This window comes from Choloepus didactylus, chromosome 27 (assembly GCF_015220235.1).
Source record: "Choloepus didactylus isolate mChoDid1 chromosome 27, mChoDid1.pri, whole genome shotgun sequence".
Taxonomy (NCBI): domain Eukaryota; kingdom Metazoa; phylum Chordata; class Mammalia; order Pilosa; family Megalonychidae; genus Choloepus; species Choloepus didactylus.
This window is the reverse complement of record NC_051333.1, coordinates 4,659,981-4,676,233: the sequence shown is the minus strand read 5'-3', so window position 1 is coordinate 4,676,233 and position 16,253 is coordinate 4,659,981. Positions and strand designations below refer to the sequence as shown.

The window sequence follows — 16,253 nt, the reverse complement described above, 5'->3', positions numbered from 1 at the left end:
TTACTGACTATATTCAATAGTATATTTTTCAACAGAGAGGGCAAAAACACAAAGATTAAAGAATAAAAAATGAAAAAATATTTCATATAACTTTACTTTAAACAATTAATTGACAAATATATAAACATATAATATAGAAATAGACACATTTAAATCAGGTAAAATGAACTTTAATGTTAATGCATTTTTTCATTGTAATTAGCATTGTTCTTAATTTCCTAACATACAATTTTCAAATATTATTGCCTGATAGAAAAGAAACATGTTCTGTGTATGAATGAAGGAGTGTGTGTGTGTGTGTGTGTGTGTATACAGACACACAAATACAAACACAAAAGCATGCATTCATACATATAAAAATAAATATACATGGTGTGTTTACTGCCACTCTCCTGTAATATGTGACAGCTTCATAATTCTGCTTGCAATTCTGTGATGGCCAAATGAAGAAGCAACTGAATGTTGTACAAAGAAATACCATTTATATATATCTGATGGAATTAGGGAAATTTTTATTCCTTCTGCAGGAAAGGCTGACCCCAGATACACTGGAATCACAGCCCATGAGAACAAATGGGCTGATAGTTGGAAAAAACAAAGCAAATATTGCATCTATCTGCAGCAGAAACAAACCAGGATTATCAAACAGAGCAATACAAATCTGAAAGATGCAGGAGATGGTGTAAAAGGATACAAAGGTGCTCACCAGTAGAAGGATGGTTTGGGTAGCTCTGGACTCAGGGGAGGACCTGGGGGAGAGGCTGGTCCTGTGGATGTGTTGGACCCGCTGCTTGTGCCTGTACAGGATGGAAACCATGGAGCCGCTGGCCCAGAGCATGAGCCCCAAACACAGAGCATCAGGGAATGCTAACAATGCAGCATAGAGTGAGTCTGCACTTCTGTCGTGATATTTAGCAGAACAGTACCCAAAATCTTTTCTCTTTATGATGCTATCATTTCTCCAATTGCCAGTCACAAACACAGGAAAAATGATATTTATCAGCATGTAGAGGAGCCAGCACAGGGATATGGAGAGGCCGAAGTAATTGGGAGCTTTCACTTTAATCTCCGCCCACCTGGAGTTATTGGGGCTGATGGTGATGGCCTGGAAGATACTCAAGAGGCAGGTGCTGCCAATGCACACACCCCTGCCAACACTGCGAAAGTAGAGAAGAAGTTTGCATCCAGTATCATTGAGGAAATCTTTCAACCCAAATGCCGCCATTGTCCTGGGGACTCCACAAGTGAGGATGGACAAGGAGTTGGCTACAATCAGGTTCTTGAGAAGCAAATCTATGGACCTTAACCTGCATCCAGTGACATAAAGAAAGATGTGACGGTAGAGAAGAGAGAAATTCCCCAGCACCCCAACTACAGTCTGGGACAAGATGACTAAGCCTGTTGCCAAATCCCTGGAGGACATTCTGCAGGTTCCCAGACACTGACGTTTCTCTTCAGAGCCAGAAGATTCTGCACGGGAATAGGAGATGTGGGCCACATGTCAACTGAAACCCAGTCTTTTCCACGTACCATTAGTACTCACTAACAAATATTTACCTAAAGTCTGTGTTTTCTTAAGAGTTTGCTGATAGATGAATGTGTAACATTTAAAGTGTGTTATTAATGAGTGAATCACTACCATGAAGATTCTGTATGTGGTAACTTCCTTATTCTTCACTAATCTATGAGGTGGCCACTACTATTGCTTTTACTATAAAGACAAGGAAAGTGAGGCACAGGGAGGTTTGTCTACATTCATGTGCTGGTTAGGGGCAGAGTGGAGACTTGGACCTGGCTTGGCAGTTAACCACCATGCTCTACTCACAAAACTAGTTAGCTGCATTCTTAAATATTCGAGATATAGATTGAGCTTTTTTTACCCCTTGTAATGTGATTTTAAACTGGTAATATCTTTATCCATTTTGGTGATAGGAAGTGTCCAGTAATGTGTAAATATATAATCCAGGAGCAATATTAATTACGAATAAAGGTTTAAAAGATAATATAATGTTGATGCATCAGTTGCAGTAAAACACTACAGGAACCTTCCCCATAACCAACTTGGATTTAAGGAAAGCAATATTGGCTCAATATAAGGATGGCAACAGAAAACTCATTTGCTTTTATGCCAGGAACAAAGTTATGACAATGCCTACCTCAGGAATTACTCAACAATCTCCTATGGCACTCTAACCTACAGGGCCTGAAACACGAATACATTAAAAAATAAGTAGTGTAGGCTAGAAACCAAATCACTACTCTTTGTATTTCATATAATCATCAATTAACTAATACATGAGTTAAGTAAAACTACTGGCAATGAGATGAGTATATTATTAAAAATATAAGACACATATGGAAAATGAAATCTCCCTAGCATGGAATCCTGTGCATTTTCAGTAACTGAAATGGTATATTTTTCAAATAAGATTAGAATATCTTAACATATTAGAAATACCACAGGGTACATTTGAGCATGACGACAGCTTTCTGAAGCCCATAATTACAAACTTACCTTTTCCCTAAATGCTGCTTCCCTAATTCATGAGGGAGAACAGTCTCACCATAATCAACAGACCACGTAAATTTTCAATAAAGACAAAATTACTGTCTTCAGAAAGCAGTGCATACATCAGAGTCAAAGAAAACATTTCCATCCCAGCAGTTACCATTGACATAAACTGTTTCTACATGGGATTAAATGATGCTTGTAGATTCATCTGATATTTTATTTTAAGCATGGAGGTGTTATATGCACACCTCCTGTGATCCTGAATTTCTTCTTGATAGCTGTGAGGTTGGCAGACCAGTAGATACATTTTAGAACTACCTGCCTTTAAGCACCTGAAATCAGGTTTTCTTACCACTCTGATTACACACCAGAAATCACTCTTACTGAGGATGACACTGAATCCCACTAGGAGCCATCAGGGCCTGGTGTCAGGGCTCAGATCTCCCATCTCCCTACACCAGCTCAGCCCTGGACTCAGGAATGATTACTCCATCCTGTGTGACTTTAGTCTTGGATGAGTTTCAACCCCTGAACATTCCCTTTTTTCCAGTACGATCCCTTACACAGACTCCTCATATGCCTCCTTTCTCTATAAACTCTGCCTCTTGGACTGATATCAGCAGTACTCACCCTACTCCTTTCCGCTGCCAGGACAGGGGGCTCAGTGTGACAGTCATGATGGCCAGCAAGTGTCGGAGGGAGCAGCCTGACCCCGAGATAAGGGCTTGTGACTCTGTGACCTCACCTCCCCACAGAACTGCAATTGTCATTTCACCTGTAGCAGCAATGGGACTGCAGGCTTGGGGAGCTGAGACTATTTCTGAAAAACACTTTCCCAGTTACCAATTACCAGAAAATAATTACACGCTCCTACTTGGCATCTCCAAAGAGACACTGGAGGGTTTGGCAGAGGCTCTTTCTGTTCTGTGAACCCTGGTGGCACACAGCGTCCCGGTGGAGGGAGCAAATAATGCTGAGGTCTGGACGTGAGGGACTGGCAGTGAGGTAGGTGCATCTCACTGGATGCTCTGCTTCCCTGAGAAGTCCTTCCACACAAAGTAGAGCTCTTTCCAAATCCTCAGTCCACTGAGCTTCACCATCATTTAAGTTGTGACACGAGAAATGGAATCAGGCAGAAGAAATGAGAAGGCTTTGTAAAGAAATACAAGTAAAAGGAATAATATGAATTTACATTTGAAACCAAGGAACCAACCTGAAAAGCTCAATGCCAATTAATTTTTATTCATTTATACATTTTTGTTGGAAAATATCCATTCCAAATATTGGCTCCCCCAGCAGTGATAAAAATCTAAACAGAACAATATCAACCAAAGGAAGAGGTTTATGAATCTCTCAAAAATGAGAGCATGAAGATCAGATTGTTTAACAGGCAGATTCTACGATTTCTCAACTGTCAGATAAGACAAGGCTACTTACTCAATCCAAGGGCTCTTAACAGTTACTGTAATCCACTATACAGACACACACACACACACACACATTTGCTTAACAGTGAGTAATGAACACTCATTTCCTCTATAATATTAAGAACCTTAAAATATGAGTTCAAATATTCCTTTGGTGTTTCCTACAAAAAAAAAATCCCACAATTTCATCCAGCTCTACTATCTAAAGTTCGCAATATCCTACTTAAAGATTAGAACCTTTAAGCCCTAGTTTGTATGCAAACACACACACACACACATGCACACACTACACACACAGTTACCCATATACACATGGAAGCAAACATACAGGTGTATGCACACCCAACCATATAGTCACATACACTCACATACTCACACATGTACACGCATATACCCTATACATAATCTCATAAAATTCCATACACTCAACAAAACACACTCACATTTATACATACCCACTATGGCAAACAGTGACACTAATTCATACAGTCCTAACCACATTCATACAATCACACACACACAGTCAGTGTGCACATATGTATTTTGATGTGTCCATTTTTGACAGCACAGTTTTATCTCCAGACTTCTAGATGCCTTAAAAGGTCCGTTTGCACCCTTTATACACCTTCAACTATGCAAAACCCCAACAGGATAGTAAGTTCAATGTCACACTTACAAGTGCTATGGAAGAGTATTTTCTATCTAGGCACATAGCAGAAAAGAAGGAGTGTTAGGGAAATGGGTGGCATAAAAATGAGGTCACAGGAGAAGGGCACATAGGAATAAGATGCGGGAGTGGAGAGACTGAGGATGTAGGGGCATGGAGAATTCAGGGGGAGTGAGAGGACCAAGGATTCAAAGGTACAGCGTGGTTAAAGATGCAGAGGGGTTAAAGTGCACCTCTGGGTTTATGAGAACAAAGAGGAAACATGTGCAAGGAATTTAACGGTCGGGGGAATGTTGGATTCTGGGAGTCTAAGTGGAACTGGGAGTCATGGGAAGAAGGGGGCAGTGACGGTGGGACTTAAAGGATGAAGGAATGCAAAGCACACGGTAAAACACACAAGGGCCTTCACATCTGTGAGGGGTTAAAGAATATGAAGAGGGAAGCAGATAATAGCTGGGGTCTGCAGATCCTGGGTATAGTGAATGGTCCAAGGCAAAGATTAAGGGTGAGAAGAGAAGATGGAGTCGGGGGCAGAAATGGACCCAGGAAAGCAGGAGAGCCACCTGGGAGGAGGCAACAAAGGGTGGTTGGGAGAAGGGTGGGAAGGCGTGAGCTAGAGGGCCCTGCAGTAAAAGGCAAGGTCTATAGGGGTAGAATCCCCTTCCCAGAAGGTCCAAAATTCAGCAATACCTGCTGAGACTGCCAGAACGGCACCTCGGTAACTTTTAGCCATGTCAAGAGCATAGCTCAGGGCTATTCATAAGGAATTTCCCAATGTTCAGATTATCCACAGATAATTTTTTGTTCTATTCTGATGTTTTCCTGACAACACTTGCAATCAGCTACAGGCCACAGTGCTTCATCTTCAAGTAAAATAGACTGTCCAAGAGACCTAAGGAAAGGACTGTTTCTTACTTGTTGTCTCATCCCTAAAATATCAGGCACAATTACACATCCCTGGCCATGTTAATGCACCAAAACCTTGATCTTAAAGCTTGCACTTACAAAGCTTATTTTCATCATGATGAAACTATGCCTAATTATTACTAATGCCTACAGGTCACTCTCAGACATCCTCTTTGTTGCTCAAATGTCTCTGCCCCCTCTAAAGTAAACTTTGCATAAATTAACTACCACCACCACCCCACACACACCCCTCTACACACACATGGGTCATGACTCCCAAGGATGATCCTGCTTGGGAGGGAGGGAATAATACCAAATGTTGATCAGCAACGCTTTCTGTGAAAGATCTTGGTAAAAAGGTGGAAATGTGAATAGAAAAAAAGAAAGAATAATAAGATACCATGACTGAATGGGAAGCCATTCAGGAAGTTACTCTAACGCAGGTCTCAGCCTGTTATCACAAATTGTGGAAATGAGCAAAACGACAAGAAGCAACATTTCTAAGAATTTTAAGGACACGGGACACCAGAATCCAGCCATAAGATAAAGAACTAATAAGTGCTCTAGCTTAAAGAACACTTGGAAAGCCTCGAATATCCACCGAAGATAATTCTTAACAAACTTTTGTAACATTCCTTTTTTTCTTTAAAAACCCTTGTTTGAATACGCCAAATGGGACACAATTTAGTCTTCTACCTGAATCTAGGCTACCTGAATTGCAATTCTAAGACACCCAAATAAACACTTTCCTTGCCTTGCAACTCCGTCTGTACTATCTTGGTAGACACTAGAAATCAGCCATCGTTGTGGAAACACTCCTGTTTATTCGTTTACAGATTGAATGTGACTCTGTCTCCTGCTGTCACACACCCCACGGAATGTGGACGGCAGGTCGCCTTGATCTGACACCTGTGGATTATGAAGGTGGTCCTTAGACCTGGGACGGCTGCACCATCTCGGTCACACAGTCTCTCTGTGGCTGTATAATTCACAGGACTTGCAAATATCTGCAAACCGTATTATCACCAAAACTGTGTACCCACCTACCTCCCTCCAGCTTTCCTTTTTTGCTCACTTTTCTCACCCAGAGCGTTCGCATCTCTCTCAGCCCCGCCCCGCCTGAGGAAGCCGAGACGATTTGCCGGAAGACCAGCCCTGAGTCTCAACCTCACTTCCGGCTTCAGTGGCGCATGCGTGGAGGTGAGCAGCGCAATCCCGCCTCCGTGGGTCAGACTCTTCGGTTAACGCTTCCCACAGCGCCTGCGCTGCTTAAAGGCCAGGCAGATCCTCAGGTTCTGAGTTTGAAGACTGGAGCGAGGGGTTGGGACAGGGGTATCAAGTCAACGGTCTTTGTTTAGTCCTCCTTGAGGAGAGGAGTGTGACAAATGGCTGATAGTATTCACAAATTATTAGGAACATTGGCAGTAATCCCCTGGAGCCAAATAACTCTGATTTACACTAGGCAATGTTGTATCTGTCTCAGTAGAGAGACTGACCCACAAATGTAGGTCAGGGTTGCACTGGAGAGTCAAATGTGCCCGGAGGGTGGCCAATCTCTAAACTCTCTCTTCTTCTGCAGGGTGAGAGTCCAAACTAGATGAGGAGAAGATTCCAGGGAAACTAAGACCAAATCCAGAAACATCTGCAGTGCTGAATCAGGTAAGATGTACCCTTCTGTAGCAAGGACGGTGAAGGGATGGGGTAACTCTCTCTTCCCTGGATGGGAAGCAGGGAGTTCACTTGAGTACTAAAGCTTCATTGCATTCTTGGCTCTTTGTGTGTCTGGGATGGACTAGGAGCAGTGGCTCACCAAAACTCTCACTTTATCCACTGAATGAGAGCACAGCTCAGATGACGAGATCTTTGGGAAGATGTAAATTGATTTCTTGGGCAGGTACTCTAATATAACAGTTAGGATATTGCTTTTTATTTTCCTGAGAGTAATAGAGAGGTGCTGGGATAACTTGTTCAGGGCATGGACAAGTAGAGGAAGTATTTTATATGACATTCTGAAAACATAAAGATATAAAAACAGCAATATAATATCCTTCCCTTCTTCTGTAGTGCCATTGTTGTCCTGTCTTTTACATCTCCCTACATTACAAAGGACAACTTACCATATTATTATTTTCTTTTAAATTTTCAGTTATATTTATTAAGTTGCCTGAATGTTAATTTTTACAAGGAAATGCAGATGCATACCTTTAGTTTTGTTTTTTTACTTTTAAAATCAATTTTACTGAGGTATAACAGAGATAATAAAATGCATTCACTTGAGGGTGGGGCAAGATGGCAGAGTGGTGAGGTGTAGGTTTTAGTTATTCCTACAGGGCAGTAGGTAGAAAGCCGGGAACTGCATGGACTGGACACCACAAAGCAATTTGACTTTGAGCATACTTCATACAACACTCACGAATGTGTGGAACAACTGAGATCAGCAAAATCTGTAAGTTCTCGTGCCCCACCCTGCCAGGCTCAGTCCCGTGGGAGGAGGGGCCATCTGTGCTGAGAACAAGGGGGGAGAACTGCAGTTGTGGCTATTATTGAATCCTCAGCCTGCTGATCCAAACTCAAAACATAGATAGACTGAGACCACACACCAGAGATACCAGCAGCAGTCAGCCCAGCGTGGAGGAGACAGGGCTAGCAAAAACAGCAAAAAAAAAACAAAAACAACCAAAAATAAAAACAGAGATGTTTTGGAGTTCTGGTGAACATAGAATGGAAAAGGGCAGGGCTCAGTTAGAGTCAGGCTCGTATGCAAATCCAGAAGGTGAGTTTCCTTGTCTGAAGAGCCAGTTTCTCTGCTTTCTTGATTGTTCCTTAATGCCCCTAATCTCCTTGTCTCTTAGCATTTCAATAGCCCATTAGATCTGCAAGGAAGGCCCTTCTTTTTATTTTTTAATCTTTTCCTCTTTTTCTAAAACAATTTCTCCAAGAAGCCCATTACAGAAGCCTCAAAGACTTGCAATTTGGGCCCAGACAAGAGCAGATCTAAGAGAGTTCTGAGAAAAAGGCATTAAGTCTAGTGGTTGAGAAACTTCGCTGAACACCACACTTCCCAAGAAAAGGGGGGCATCCCCTTACAGCCATCTTCCCAGTGGGCTTGGAATGCTCCTGCTCGGAACCAGCTCCACAGCCAAGAGCTGCCCCAAACAACCCAGTGTGACAGGAAGTGTTTCCAACAACACGCGCACACACCACGATACCTGGCATGGACAATGTTCTTTTCCGCACCCTCAGCTGATTGTCCCAGAGCTGGGAAGGTGGAGCTGTGTGAAAAGGGAGAAATTAACATGCCTGATTCAGCCATCCTTTTAGCAGACTTGGAATGCCCCTACAGAGCCCTGCAGCCCAGAACTTCCCTTTGGGTGTGGCACTCACCTGTGACATAGCACAGTTGTCCCTCAGCAGAAGATCTTGGAGTGCACAGCTTGGAAGAGGGACCCACTCGCAAGCCCCAGGGACCATACCCCAATACCAAGGACTCGTGGGTCAGTGGCAGAGAAAACTGTGGCAAGACTGAACTGAAGGATTAGACTATTGCAACAGCTTTGAATCTCCAGAAACAACTAGGAGATTTGATTATTAAAGCCGCTCCCCCCCCCCAATTACTCAGACACACACCACATATGCAGTGCTGGCAACACCAACTACACATGCAAGCTTGGTGCACCAATTGGATGCCACAAGACTCACACCCCCACTCACCACAAAGACAAAGTGGGGGAGAACTGGCTTGATGGGACTAGGTGGCTCGCAGGTGCCACCTGCTAGTTAGTTAGAGAAAGTTTACTCCATGAAGCTGTACATCTGACATATTAGAGATAAGGGTTTGAATCGGTCTGTATATCTGAAAAGAACCCTACCAAGTTAAGCAAATGCCAAGAGGCCAAAAACAACAGAAAATTTTAAAGCATATGAAAAAAACAGACGATATGGCTAACCAAAGCCCAAACACCCAAATCATAAGATCAGAGGAGACACAGTACTTGGAGCAGTTAATCAAAGAACTAAAGACAAACAATGAAAGCATGGCACAGGATATAAAGGACATGAAGAAGACCCTAGAAGAGCATAAAGGAAAAATTGCAAGAGGAAATAAAAAAATAGATGATCTTATGGAAATAAAAGAAACTGTTGACCAAATTAACGAGATTCTGGATACTCATAGTACAAGATAGAGAAAGCTGAACAGCAAATCAGTGACCTGGAGGATGACAGAATGCAAAATGAAAGAACAAAAGAAAGAATGGGGAAAAAAATTAAAAAAATTGAAATGGACCTCAGGGATATGGTAGATAATATAAAATGTCCAAATATAAGACTCATTGGTGTTCCAGAAGGGGAAGAGAAGGGTAAAGATCTAGGAAGATTATTCAAAGAAATTGTTAGGGAAAACTTCCCAAACCTTCTAAACACCATAAATACACAAATCATAAATGCCCAGTGAATTCCAAATAGAATACATGCAAATAAACCCACTCTGAGACATATTCTGATATTTTGTCTTCAACTACTGAAGAGAAGGAGCAAGTTCTGAAAGCAGCAAGAGAAAAGCAATTCACCACATACAAAGGAAACAGCATAAGGCTAAGGAGTGTCTAGTCAGCAGCCACCATGGAGGCGAGAAGGCAGTGGCATGACATACTTAAAATTCTAAGAGAGAAAAATTGCCAGCCAAGAATTCTTTATCCAGCAAGGCTCTCCTTCAAATTTGAGGGAGAGCTTAAATTTTTCAGAAACAAATGCTGAGAAAATTTGCTAAGAAGAGAACTGTCCTACTTGAGGTACTTAAGGGAGCCCTACCAACCGAGAAAGAAAGAAAGAAGAGAGAGATATGGAGAAAGGTTCAGTACTAAAGAGATTCATTATGGGTATGTTAAAGGACATTAAGAGAGAGAGGGAAAAAATATATCTGAGAAACATAAACCAAAGGATAAGATGGCTGATTCAAGAAATGCCTTCACACGGTTTGATGTGCTGAGCCCTCGAGCATGGGACTTGCCCTTATGAAGCTCATTACCACAAAGGAGAGTTTAAACTTGCGTGTAATGGTGCCTAAGAGTCTCCCCCTGAGTACCTCTTTGTTGCTGAGATGTGGCCCTCTCTCTCTCTAACTGAGCCATCTCGACAGGTGAACTCGCTGCCCTCCCCCCTACGTGGGACCCAACTCCCAGGGGTGTAAATCTCCCTGGCAATGCAGAATATGACTCCCGGTGATGAATGTGGACCTGGCATCGTGGGACTGAGAGTATCTTCTTGACCTAAAGGGGGATGCAAAATGAGACAAAATAGTTTCAGTGGCTGAGAGATTTCACATGGAGTTGAGAGGTCACTCTGGTGGACATTCTTATGCACTATATAGATAACACCCCTTAGGTTTTAATGTATTGGAATAGCTAGAAGTAAATACCTGAAACTACCAAACTCCAACCCAGCAGTCTGGACTCCTGAAGACAATTATATAATAATGTAGATTACAAGGGGTGACAGTGTGATTGTGAAGACCTTGTGGATCACACCCCCTTTATCTAGTATATGGATGAGTAGAAAAATGGGGATAAAAACTAAAGGACAAATGGGGTGGGATGGGGGGATGACTTGGGTGTTCTTTTTTCACTTTTATTTTTTATTCTTGTTCTGGTTCTTTCTGATGTAAGGAAAATGTTCAGAGATAGATTGTGGTGATGAACGCATAACTATGTTATCATACTGTGGACAGTGGATTGTATACCATGGATGATTGTATGGTGTGTGAATTTATTTCAATAAAACTGAATTTAATAAAAAAAAAATGCCTTCACAGTAATAACGTTGAATGTAAATGGGTTAAACTCCCCAATCAAAAGATATAGATTGTCAGAATGGACCAAAAAAAAAAAAAAAAAAAAAAACCAGAACCATTGATATGTTGCATACAAGAGACTCATCTTAGACCCAGGGACACAGAGAAGTTAAAAGTGAAAGGATGGAAAAAATGTTTCATGCAAGCTACAACCAAAAGAAAGCAGGAGTAGCAATATTGATCTCAGATAAAATAGGCTTTAAATGCAAGGATGTCATGAGAGACAAAGATGGCCACTACATACTAATAAAAGGGGACATTCAACAAGAAGAAATAACAATCATTAATGTTTACGCACCCAAACAAGGTGCAACCAAATATATGAGACAAACACTGGCAAAACTAAAGGAAGCAATTGATGTTTCCACAATAATTGTGGGATGCTTCAGCACATCACTCTCTCCTATAGATAGATCAACCAGACAGAAGACCAATAAGGAAATTGAAAACCTAAACAATATGATAAATGAATTGGATTTAATAGACATCTATATAGAACATTACATCCCAAATCACCAGGATACACATTCTTCTCTAGTGCTCACAGAACGTTCTCCAGAATAGATCATATGCTGGGACATAAAACAAGCCTGAATAAATTAAAAAAAATTGAAATTATTCAAAGCACATTCTCTGACCACAGTGGAATACTATTAGAAGTCACTAGTCATCAGAGACTTAGAAAATTCACAAATACCTGGAGGTTAAACAACACACTCCTGAACAATCAGTGGGTGAAAGAAGAAATAGCAAGAGAAATTGGTAAATATATAGAGATGAATGAAAATGAGAATACAACATACGAAAACCTATGGGATGCAGCAAAAGCGGTACTGAGGGGGATATTTATAGCACTAAATGCATACATTAAAAAGGAAGAAAGAACCAAAATCAAAGAACTAATGGATCAACTGAAGAAGCTAGAAAATGAAGAGCAAACCAACCCTAAACCAAGTAGGAAAAAAAAGCAAGAATTAAAGCAGAAATAAATGACATAGAGAACAAAAAAAAAATAGAATAAATAATACCAAATGTTGGTTCTTTGAGAAGATCAACAAGATTGAAAAGCCCCTAGATAGACTAATAAAATCTAAAAGAGAGAAGACCCATATAAACAAAATAATGAATGAGAAAGGTGACATTACTGTGGATCCCAAAGAAATTTTTAAAATTATAAGAGGATACTATGAACAACTCTATGCCAACAAACTCAATAATGTAGAGGAAATGGACAATCTCCTAGAAACATATGAAGAACCTAAACTGACCAGAGAAGAAATAGAAGACCTCAACCAACCAATCACAAGCAAAGAGATCCAGTCATCAAAAAGCTTCCCACAAATAAATGCCCAGGGCCAGATGTCTTCACAGGGGAATTCTACCAAACTTTCCAAAAAGAACTGACACCAATGTTACTTAAACTCTTTCAAAACATCGAAGAAAATGGAACACTACCTAACCCATTTTATGAAGCTAATGTCAATCTAATACCGAAACCAGGCAAAGATGAAACAAAAAAGGAAAACTACAGGCCTATCTCCCCAATGAATATAGATGCAAAAATTCTCAACAAAATACTTGCAAATCAAATCCAAAGACACATTAAAAAAATCATACAACATGACCAAGTGGGGTTCATTTCGGGCATGCAAGGATGGTTGAACATAAGAAAATCAATGAATGTATTACAACACATTAAGAAATCAGAAGAAACTAAAGGACAAATGGGGTGGGATGGGGGGATGATTTGGGTGTTTTTTTTTCACTTTTATTTTTTATTCTTGTTCTGGTTCTTTCTGATGTAGATAGATTGTGGTGACGAACGCATAACTATGTTACCATACTGTGGACAGTGGATTGTATATCATGGATGATTGTATGGTGTGTGAATGTATTTCAATAAAACTGAATTTAATTAAAAAAAAGAAATCAGAAGAGAAAAATCAAATGATCATCTCAATAGATGCTTAAAAGGCATTCAACAAAATCCAACATCCCATTTTGATAAAAACGCTTCAAAAGGTAGGAATTGAAGGAAACTTTCTCAATATGATAAAGAGCATATATGAAAAACCCACAGCCAGCATAGTACTCAATGCTGAGAGACTGAAAACCTTCCCTCTAAAATCAGGAACAAGACAAGGATGCCCGCTGTCACCACTGTTATTCAACATTGTGCTGGAAGTGCCAGCCAGGGCAATCCAGCAAGACAATGAAATAAAAGGCATCCAGATTGGAAAGGAAGAAGTAAAACTGTCATTGTTTGCAGATGATATGATCTTACATCTGGAAAACCCTGAGAAATTGATGATACAGCTACTAGAGCTAACAAATTTAGCAAAGTAGTGTGATACAAGATTAATGCACATAAGTCAGTAATGTTTCTATATGCTAGAAATGAACAAATTGAAGAGTCACTCAAGAAAAAGATACCATTTTCAATAGCAACTAAAAAAATCAAGTACCTAGGAATAAACTTAACCAAAGATGTAAAAAACCTATACAAAGAAAACTACATAACTCTAGTAAAAGAAATGGAAGGGGACCTTAAAAGATGGAAAAATATTCCGTGTTCATGGATAGGAAAGCTAAATGTCATTAAGATGTCAATTCTACCCAAACTTATCTACAGATTCAATGCAATCTCAATCAAAATTCAAACAACCTACTTCGCAGACTTGGAAAAGCAAGTTATCAAATTTATTTCGAATGGGAAGATACCTTGAATTGCTAAAGACACTCTAAAAAAGAAAAACAAAGTGGGAGGACTTACACTCCCTGACTTTGAAGCTTACTATAAAGCCACAGTTGTGAAAACAGCATGGTACTGGCACAAAGACAGACATATTGATCAATGAAATTGAATTGAGGATTCCGAGATAGACCCCCAGATCTACACCTGACTCATCTTTGATAAGGCCCCCAAAGCCACTGAACTGGAACATAACAGTCTTTTCAACAAATGGGTCTGGGAGAGTTGGATATCCATAACCAAAAGAATGAAAGAGGAACCCTACCTCACACCCTACACAAAAATTAACTCAAGGTTGATTAAAGATCTCAATATAAGAAACAGTACCATAAAACTCATAGAAGATAATATACAGTAACATCTTCAAGACCTTGTATTAGGCAGCCACTTCCTAGACCTTACACCAAAAGCACAAGCAACAAAAGAAAAAATAGATAAATGGGAGCTCCTCAAGCATAGAAGTTTCTGTACCTCAAAAGAATTTCTCAAAAAGGTGACAAGGCAGCCAACTCAATGGGACAAAAATTTTTGGAAACCATGTATCTGACAAAAGACTGATATCTTGCATATATAAAGAAATCCTACAACTCAATGACAATAGTACAGACAGCCCAATGATAAAATGGGCAAAAGATATGAAAAGACACTTCTCTGAAGAGGAAATACAAATGGCCAGGAAACCCATGAAAAAATGTTCAGCTTCCCTGCTATTAGAGAGATACAAATTAAGACCACAACAAGATACCATGTCACACCAATTAGAATGGCTGCCATTAAACAAACAGGAAATTACAATGTTGGAGAGGATGTGCAGAAAGTGGAACTCTTATAACTTGTTGGTGTGACTGTGTAATGGTTCAGCCACTCTGGACGTCAGTCTGGCAGTTCCTTAGAAAACCAGATATAGAGTTACCCTTCAATCCAGCAATTGCACTTTTTGGTATATTCCCGGAAGATCTGAAAGCAGTGACACGAACAGATCTCTGCACACCAATATTCATAGCAGCATTATACACAATTGCAAGAGATGAAACAACGCAAATGTCTTTCAACAGATGAGTGGATAAATAAATGTGGTATATACACACGATGGAATACTACATGGCATTGAGAAGGAACGATGTCATGAAACTTGAAGACATAATGCTGAGCAAAATAAGCCTACGTGGGACCTGGCTCCCAGGTGTGTAAATCTCCCTGGCAACACAAGATACGACTCCCGGGGATGCATCTGGACATGGCATCATGGAATTGAGAACATCTTTACCAAAAGGGGGATGCAAAATGAAATGAAATGGAGTTTCAGTGACTGAGAGATTTCAAATGAAGTTGAGAGGTCACTCTGGTGGACATTCTTGTGCACTATATAGATAGCACTTTTTTGGTTTTAATATATTGGAATAGCTAGAAGTAAATACCTGAAACTACCAAACTCCAACCCTGTAGCCTTGACTCTTAAAGACGATTGTATAACAGTGTAGCTTACAATGGATGACAGTGTGATTGTGAAAACCCTGTGGATCCAATCCCTTTATCCACTGTATGGATAGATGAGTAGAAAAATGGGGACAAAACCTAAATTAAAATAGGGTGGGATGGGGTGAGGGGTGCTATGGGTGTGTGGGTTTTTTTTTATTCTTATTCTGATTCTTTCTGGTGTAAGGAAAATGTTAAAAAATAGATTGGGGTGATCAACGCACATCTATAAGATGGTACTGCAGATAGTTGATTGTACATCATGGATGATTGTATGGTATGTGAATATTTCACAATAAAACTGAATTAAAAAAAAAATAAGCCAGGCACAAAAAGAGAAATATTATATGCTACCACTAAAGTAAACACTGAAAAATGTAAAATAAATGGTTTATAATATAGAATGTAGGGGAACTAGCAATAGAGAGCAATTAATGAAGGGAGAACGATAACCCAGTAAGAACAGATAAGCTATCATGGGTAAATTTCACATTCTGGGAATGCCCAGGAATGACTACGGTTTGTTAATTTCTGGTGGGTATGATAGGAAGAAGTTCACAGAAATGTTGCTATATTAGGTTATTTTCTTGCAGTAGAGTGGGAACATGTTGGAAGTAAAGTAGTTATTTTAGGTTAGTTGTCTTTTTCTTACTCCTTTGTTATGG

At 40.1% G+C, this 16,253-nt stretch overlaps 1 protein-coding gene across 1 annotated transcript; it reads right to left on the bottom strand.

Annotated features, from left to right (window-relative positions):
- Positions 1-481: 481 nt before the first annotated feature.
- On the bottom strand, positions 482-6,569 carry LOC119521864 (vomeronasal type-1 receptor 4-like). The gene is made up of 3 exons (XM_037820532.1): positions 6,556-6,569; positions 3,387-3,662; positions 482-1,470 (listed from the first exon to the last, which is right to left on the bottom strand). The coding sequence occupies exons 2-3, from the start codon at positions 3,391-3,393 to the stop codon at positions 482-484; spliced, it is 996 nt and encodes a 331-aa protein (XP_037676460.1). The 5' UTR covers positions 3,394-3,662; positions 6,556-6,569.
- Positions 6,570-16,253: the final 9,684 nt, after the last annotated feature.